At 37.3% G+C, this 8,283-nt stretch overlaps 2 protein-coding genes across 2 annotated transcripts in view; both read left to right on the top strand.

Moving 5' to 3' along the window:
* Positions 1-5,293, top strand: part of LOC116020231 (transcriptional corepressor SEUSS-like) — a 9,092-nt gene extending 3,799 nt beyond the window's left edge. The window contains exons 3-10 of the mRNA XM_031260720.1: positions 117-236; positions 470-518; positions 849-1,063; positions 1,236-1,304; positions 2,040-2,137; positions 2,814-2,907; positions 3,399-3,468; positions 3,899-5,293. Coding sequence (XP_031116580.1) covers positions 117-236; positions 470-518; positions 849-1,063; positions 1,236-1,304; positions 2,040-2,137; positions 2,814-2,907; positions 3,399-3,468; positions 3,899-4,827 — 1,644 coding nt within the window. The 3' untranslated portion in view covers positions 4,828-5,293. The remainder of the gene's footprint in view (positions 1-116; positions 237-469; positions 519-848; positions 1,064-1,235; positions 1,305-2,039; positions 2,138-2,813; positions 2,908-3,398; positions 3,469-3,898) is intronic.
* Positions 5,294-6,063: 770 nt separating this feature from the next.
* On the top strand, positions 6,064-7,877 carry LOC116012813 (mitogen-activated protein kinase kinase kinase 3-like). Its single transcript, XM_031252489.1, has 7 exons — positions 6,064-6,560; positions 6,637-6,787; positions 6,952-7,112; positions 7,182-7,257; positions 7,375-7,434; positions 7,518-7,625; positions 7,710-7,877. Exons 1-7 carry the CDS (start codon positions 6,064-6,066, stop codon positions 7,875-7,877), a joined length of 1,221 nt encoding a protein of 406 aa, XP_031108349.1.
* Positions 7,878-8,283: the final 406 nt, after the last annotated feature.

Below are 8,283 nucleotides of genomic sequence, written 5' to 3'. Positions count from 1 at the left end.
TTTTTTTTTTTTTTTTTTTTTTGAGTACCATGTTACTCTGTTTTTCTTTGTTAAAAACTTAAATTAGGTTTTGTACAGTGTCTAACAAACTCAACTTTCTTGTTCTTATTTTCCAGGACAATAATATTGAGTTCTGGAGGAAATTTGTAGCCGAGTATTTTGCTCCGAATGCTAAGAAAAAGTGGTGTGTCTCAATGTATGGAAGTGGCCGCCAGACAAATGGAGTTTTTCCTCAGGTTTGTTTCTGCAGAAAATCCATTTGTGGTTCAACTTTGGCAAGGAGTGGCATCTTCTAATGTGCCATATTGTTGCCATGAAGGTCATATATTGTTTTAGATAATATTGCATGTTATTATGAGAAGATACATATTTTAATGGGTGATAATTACAAATTTATGGTGTTATATATGTCAATTATTTTCTTTCCTTATCCAAACCGTATGCAATCACTATTCTGAAAACTTTGCAGGATGTCTGGCATTGTGAAATATGCAACCGCAAACCTGGGCGTGGGTTTGGTATGTTATTGTTTCCTTTACATGTACCAGCACATAATGGGCACAACCTTCTGTAGTCAGATGCATGTTTTTCCTTAAACATTGATTTTTGATATGTAGATCTATAAATGCCCCAAAGCATACATGTGAGGATGCTTGTATACTCTATTCATGCATTTATGCACATTTTCATCTAGTAGGAATTTTTTATTGTGTTATGATACCTTTATGCATATAAAGAAAGGCATTGCACCAGTATCTTCATAGTTTCTATTCCTCATTTAATTTATCCTTGAAGTCTACGATTCTCATTGGTATTAGTATCTGAAATGTGCCTCACTGATCTTACAGAGGCAACTGTTGAGGTTTTGCCTAGGCTTTTTAAGATAAAGTATGAAAGTGGTACATTGGAGGAGTTGCTGTATGTTGATATGCCTTGTGAGTATCAGAACTCTTCTGGGCAAATTGTCCTGGACTATGCAAAAGCAATTCAGGAGAGTGTCTTTGAACAACTTCGTGTTGTCCGTGATGGTCAGCTTCGAGTAGTCTTCTCACCAGATCTGAAGGTTACACATGGAGCTTTTAGCTTTACTTATAAATACTTTTACTTATCAAGAATTATTTATATACCAAATGGACCTTGATATCTGTCTTGTTATTTTTTCCTCCCCCTCCCTTGAAAAGAGAAGATACCTACACTAAATAATAACAACCTTGCCTTTTTCGTGAAATTAATAGATTGTCTCTTGGGAGTTCTGTGCTCGCCGTCATGAGGAGCTTATCCCTAGAAGATTGTTGATACCTCAGGTTCGGAATGATGATTAGTTTTTGGCTTCTGTTGATACCTCATCTGGCATGGAAAATTTTGTTTAATTCTCATTGAGTTTTGTGCTTATCTTTTACTCTGTATGTTGCAGTACTAGTACCAATCTGTGGTGTTATTTTATTTTTATAATTAGTTCTAAATTTTTGAAGACTACCCTTTCAAACTAGTTAATTCATAGTTTTGAATTGAGTGTCATCTGGTTGGTATTTTTCTCTTTAATTGCTATTTTTCAAGACTATGATTTTGAACTAAGTTAAAATAGTCAAAATCACTTCAGTTTCAAATTGGATGCCATGTTTCTACTCAGGTCAAATTGATTTGCATTTTTCTTAGAAGGAAAGTGTATTTATTCCACTGGTTATTAATGAAGCTAGAATTTAAAAGGGTCCTGTTATTACTCTTTCCAACGTCTAATTAAGTAAAAGGTAATCAATCATACCATATTGAAGTTTTTACCTAATAAGCTAAGTTGTACCTAAAATTCAAGTTTGACAGTTCCATGAACTCCTGGACATCTTAGTGTATGAGTTTGACAGTTCTTGCCTGAAGCTGTGATGAACCTTGAAATTCAGTGCTTCAAATTTGTTAGGTTGGGGAATTGTAAATTCTAAAGCTCTTGGCTGGTTATATACTTATATTGACTAAAACAGATAATAATTGCATGTAAGTCTGGTGCACTACAGAATATGTATAATTTTTAATGGTGTTCTTTGCAGGTCAGTCAACTTGGAGCTGCGGCTCAAAAATATCAGAGTGCCACTCAAAATGCATCATCTAATGTATCTGTTTCTGAGTTACAAAATAACTGCAACCTGTGAGTTCCATATAATAATAATACATTATTTCTTGAAATATATTAATATCACTGTTTTTCCAGCTCAGTTGCCTCCAAATAAAATATGTTCTTGGTAGATTTAGCCTATCACTGGCTCCTTCAATATTTATATATACATTACTTCAGTCCCATGTGGTTTATACTGTAAATATTAATGGGAAATTATCGGCCGTATGTTTAATGGTTTGAGATGGTGCTAGACTGCTAGACATGGTGTCAAACAGTGTTACATTTGGCTTAGTAGACTATCATGTTTCAGTTGTGAATTTTGAGGTGCTTTATAAACTCAAAAAGGCGCTGCATGGTCTTTAAAAATCAAAGGTAGGTTGTGCACCCCCTGTATGGTGCAGCAAAGCTTTATGAGCTTTGAAAGAAGCTATACTTGATAAGGAAATGGTTTTCATACACGCCTGCTGAAGTATTTAATTCTTGACTAGTATAAGGAACTTTATCTTTTCTCCTCATTGAAAGTGACCAACTAGATTTGGAGGCTTCACCAGCCTCTCTCCTAAAAACGAAATGGAAAAAATGTCTAGAGAATTTGTTAAATGCATGTCTTCATGATACTGAATCTACTTAACTTGTTATCATGCACCTTTGTGGCTTTGTTTAGCATATAATTCTGTCTATTATTTATAACTTCAATTTGTATCAGGTTTGTTACCTCAGCTCGCCAATTGGCCAAAGCTTTAGAAGTTCCATTGGTAAATGATTTGGGATATACAAAGAGATATGTTCGTTGCCTTCAGGTATTCTCCGTATTCTTACATATTTTAAGCTTCATTTGCTGCTTGTTATCTTTTCTTGATGTGGCTTGTATGTATCTCCTACTGAAGAGTTACTATTTTGCTCTCTTATTTTTCATCTCAAGCTCTTTTATATGCTTTACAGAGTAACTTGTGACAATATTTATTGAGGCACTCGTATTTTGTAAAATATCCAAGCTTGTCTTGTCTTGTCTTTTGTAAAATATTCAAGATAGAAAAATATTGAGATCTCCCCCAAATATAAACCCACATGAACTTGATACTAGTTTATAGGATAACTGGGAGATTTGGGACCCAAACTGAAGAGATCTTGATGTTTTCTCCAATTCTATTTCTGGTGGATGATGCTTTTGGAGTTTTGGTGTCATGATGATTGCTATATTGTACACCATTAGATAGACTTTTGTTATTTCCTTCTATTCAGATGATATCAAGCAAGAATGGTAATTATGTCTTTCTTTGGTGCTTAATAGATATCAGAAGTAGTTAACAGCATGAAAGATTTGATTGACTATAGCAGAGAGACTGGAACAGGACCTATGGGTAAGCTATGTTTACACTTCACATTTCTATATTGCATGCAGATCTTGAAAATTGAGTGAGGTTGGATGCAATTTTTTCCTGTTGTTTGATGTCTAGTTTGTTATTCTTCAACATTAGTGTAAAATTTCATCAATAAGGTGCAACAAGGCTTTACTGTTGTCTTGATTTGTAGCACACAAAGTCTAGGCTTGTGGTTTTAATTGAGGTGCAGTTTGTTTATATGCAATTACTACTTACTAATAGCTGTTTTAGTAATATATTTGCCCTTCAATATTCAATCGGGCTCTGCACCAATGGTGGATTTCAGTTGTGTTACAACTTTTGTTACTTGCTATTTCCTTTGAATAATCGCTCCGTGTTAGGCATATTCACATGCTTTACCTTGTTCATTTTCTTGAAATTGTGGCTATTTTTTTTTTTTCCTTCTTAGAGAGCTTGGCAAAGTTTCCTCGGAGAACCAACGCCTCATCTGGCATTCACAGTCAAGGTCAGCATTCTGAGGATTGGCAACAGCAACAACAGCAGCAACAAAGTATGGGTCAGAACTCCAACCATGATTCTTCTGTTCAGGCTGCTCAAATGCAACCTATGTCCAACAATGTTACATCAAATGTAAACAGCTCTTTAAGCTCAGCACCTGCTACCTCCTCCACTAGTAACATTGCTGGACTTCTTCACCAAAATTCCATGAACTCAAGACAACAAAACCCCGTGAATGGAGTTAGTAGTCCATATGCAGGAACTGCAGTTCAAATGTCTTCACCAAGTTCCTCAAGTAGTATGGCACAGCCCCAAACTAACCTTTCTTCATTCCAATCTCCGACAATTCCCTTGTCTAATAATCCACCACAAACTTCGCATGGTGGTTTATCATCAGGATCACACATTAATTCGGCAGGTTCTCCAAATATTTCAATGCCAGCCCTTTCTGGTGACATGGATGCTAATGACTCTCAGAGCTCTGTACAGAAAATCATAAATGAGATGGTGATGTCTTCACAACTTGGTGGGGGTGGTATGATAGGAGCTGGCACAATTGGGAATGACATGAAAAATGGCAATGCAATGTTGGCAACAAACAATAATTCTGTCCTTAATGGCAGCAATTACCTTGTTGGGAGTGGCGCTGTGAATGCAAATACAGGCATTGGAGGTGTGGGATTCAGGAATATGGGCAACGGACGAAGTGGATTGGGCAATAACCCTGTAACGATGAATGGAAGAGTAGGCATGTCAATGGCACGAGACCAGAGTGTGAACCAGCAGCAGCAACAAGATCTGGGAAACCAACTGCTCAATGGTCTTGGTGCAGCCAATGGATTCAACAATCTTCCATTTGATTGGAAAACGTCTCCTTAAAAGGCTGTGTTTCTGATGTGAGTCGAGTGGTTGTCCAATCACTCCTGCAGGTAGACACTGCAGCATAGAAAATTCTGGAGGCCTCATGCACTGTAATATTAGCTTTGAATGAATAGTACTTGGGTTTTTAAGTGCTGGGGTCCATTGTAATGATTTGCAAGAAAATGAAGAAGAGTATAATATAGCTAGCTTTCGTGATTGAAATGTTGGCCTGAAAGTAGAGTCATCATTCTTGTAACTTCTTTTTGCCTGTGTTTATGGGTGGTTGCTTTTTCCCTGGGGAAAATTCAGGGAATGCTGTTGTTACCTACCCAAGCTCACTCGCTCTCTCGCTTTCATATCCTCATGTAAATGTAAACTATAGTATGTATACCATTGACTTAATGTCTTTACCCCTTTGTACTCTTCTTCCTCCATAACTGTATAACATGTGAGTGTATATAGTCTGGATTTATTGGGAAGGAAATTTTATTGCCTTTTCTATTTATTTTTCTTCCCCACAAGGCATTTTCTTCTTCCTTCTGTGTATATTCTTTCCTTTCCTAGGACGGTGGCATCATGTTGGAGGGGGTCAAAATCTAATTAACAGGAAAATAAGACAAATAATAATTGACAGTAAACAAATGAAAAAAGAAAATGATGGATGATTTAACAAGTACCAGAAAACAAAAAAACAGACGAGGAGGGTATCCCATTCTTGGTATTCACCTACAAGAACCGTCCTAGATTCTGCACCGAGGGAAAAACCAAACCAAACCAACCTGGAACAAACTTCATTTTGGGGAACAAAGCCAAAGAAAGAAACATGTTTACTTGTAACTATCTCTCCAGTTCTAACCAGCTTTTGTTACTAAGTACAAAGACATTGTCGAAATAAATATGGGCCACATAGTAGGATTAGAAGACTAACAACTTTGAGTAAAAAAGTTTGGTTCTCTTTAAATAAAGTCTCGTGTTTTGTCTGGCTCTTTCATGTGAGATTTAACAATAAATTAGTTAAAACTTAATGTGATTACCATATACTAGAAGTTTATAATTAAAGTCTCAAAAAAAAAACATAGTAGTAACTAGTAAGAAAGGAGAAAACTGTGCCAAATGGCAATATTGGTCAAGTTTCCCGCCGGCCATGAATAACAAATTAAATCCACTCACTCCATCATTTTCCTTCACAGGGAACCAAGTCATCTAGGCATGCATACTTATTTCGACTCAAAATTCAAAATCAGAAAAAGGAAAATGCCTTCCTGCTTTGGAAGAAACTCTATGTTTGATCAGGAAGCTGATCTCCCACGCAAGGAGAAGAAGAAGAAGAAGACGAAGCAAAAGGCAAAGAGCTTTACTGAAGCCATCTTAGTATCAGCAAGAAAGAGCAACAATGATGATTCAGTAGCCCCTTCCTCACTTTATGATCCATACAGAACAGGGAACACTGAGTGTCCTCTCCCATTACCATTGCCATTCTACTCATCCGATTCGTCAGCAAGATCTAGGAACAGCACCTCATCAATTTCTTCCATTTCTAATTATGATGAGGAGATCATAATCACAACTTCTGCCCCAAAGTTGTCTTTGATGCAATGGGGAGTAAGTTGCGAGTCGTCTCCAAGCCACCCGCGCCATCCTCTTCCCCTTCCACCCACTTCTCCTACTACAACTTGTCATGATTCAAAATGGAAGAAGGGAAGGCTGTTGGGGAGGGGAACATTCGGGCATGTTTATGCTGGATTCAACAGGTATATTATTATTATATATATGTTTCAAAAATTGAAGAAAACAAGTCTTCTAAAGGTATACAGCTTTGTGTGACAGTGAAAATGGGAGATTGTGTGCCATAAAGGAAGTGAGAATCATCTCAGATCATCATACATCAAAGGAATATCTCAAGCATTTGAACCAGGAAATCCAGATTCTTAGTCAATTCTCCCATCCAAACATCGTGCAATACTACAGCAGTGAATTGGTAAGAATACATCTTTTTTTTTGTTGCTTAACCTTCCCAATCTGCAGTTTTCTTTTGATCTATTCTATATACATACATGATACACCGAGCCTAGCAAAGAAATTTTCAGGTGTTAGTGGTTGAGGTTGTGTAATGAAGGCCTAAGTTGTGTAAACAACTTGCAGAGAGAAGATAAATTGTGTGTGTATTTGGAGTATGTATCTGGAGGCTCAATTCTGAAATTACTTCAAGACTATGGTCCATTTGGAGAACATGTTATGCGAAGCTACACTAGCAAAATTCTATGTGGTTTAGTCTATTTGCACGATAGAAATACAGCACACAGGTACCAAACTTCTTCTTCTCTCTACATATCACTGCCTAAAATCTAACAAATTTGATTTTGCCCCGGCAGGGATATCAAGGGGGCAAATATACTAGTAAATGCCAAAGGTGATATCAAGCTTGCAGACTTTGGCTTGGCAAAACATGTATGCATATTCCCTTCTATGATATGATATGAAAACAAGTTAATATAAGATAATAGCTACTAAAACAAACTGCCAATAGAAGATTTTACCTTAAGAATTCCTTCTCCCTGATTCCAGATCCCATCATCTTCCTTGATGTTATCGCTCAAGGGAAGTCCACACTGGATGGCTCCGGAGGTACTTAACAAATTTGAACTCCAGTTTAAGTGAAAGCAAGCATTTTTCATGTTCTCTTTTATATACTGATCTTATTTGCCCAGATTGTGGTGAATGAGAGAGGGTACGGTCTGGCAGTGGATATATGGAGCTTAGGATGTACAGTTCTTGAGATGGCAACAGCAAAACCTCCATGGAGTCAATATGAAGGGGTAAATAACTGCCTTTGCCAATAATCATTTATTTGGATATTGGACAAAAGACAAATGTGGTTTGACATGGGGGAAAAACTGCAGGTAGCTGCAATGTTCAAGCTGGCAACTAGTAAAGCCTGTCCAGAAATCCCCACTCACCTCTCAGAAGATGCAAAAAGTTTTATTGAACTGTGCCTACAAAGAGACCCCAGTGTTCGTCCTACTGCTGCTCAATTGCTACACCATCCTTTTGTCCAAGAAATTCATTGACACAAAGGAAAGAAATCCAGGATGGATGTCTAATTTGAACGCTTTCTGGAGCCTAATTGACCAGACAGTGGTGGTTCAGAAGGAATGAGAATACATGGCCAAATGGGGATCAGCAAAAGCAGCAATTCTTCAAGAACGGGGACCTGGATCTACATTAACCAGTGTTTGACACTTGGTCTGGAAATGAGAGTAAAACAACTGTACCTATGTAAGTCCTACATCTGCAACAACTACCATTCTACTAATTCAAGTAATTGTCCTCAACTAAGGAAACTATATGTACCATTGGAACTAGTTTTGCAATATCATCTTTACTTTGGGAAGGCAGAAAGAACAGACGCAAGCACACTTCGAAACACACTAGGGAGAAAGAGAGAGAGAGAGAGAGAGAGAGAGGAGGGGGGGG

The sequence above is a fragment of the Ipomoea triloba genome, chromosome 1, assembly GCF_003576645.1.
Source record: "Ipomoea triloba cultivar NCNSP0323 chromosome 1, ASM357664v1".
Classification (NCBI taxonomy): Eukaryota; Viridiplantae; Streptophyta; class Magnoliopsida; order Solanales; family Convolvulaceae; genus Ipomoea; species Ipomoea triloba.
Note: the sequence above shows the minus strand (reverse complement) of the source record. Positions and strands in the feature narration are given on the sequence as shown.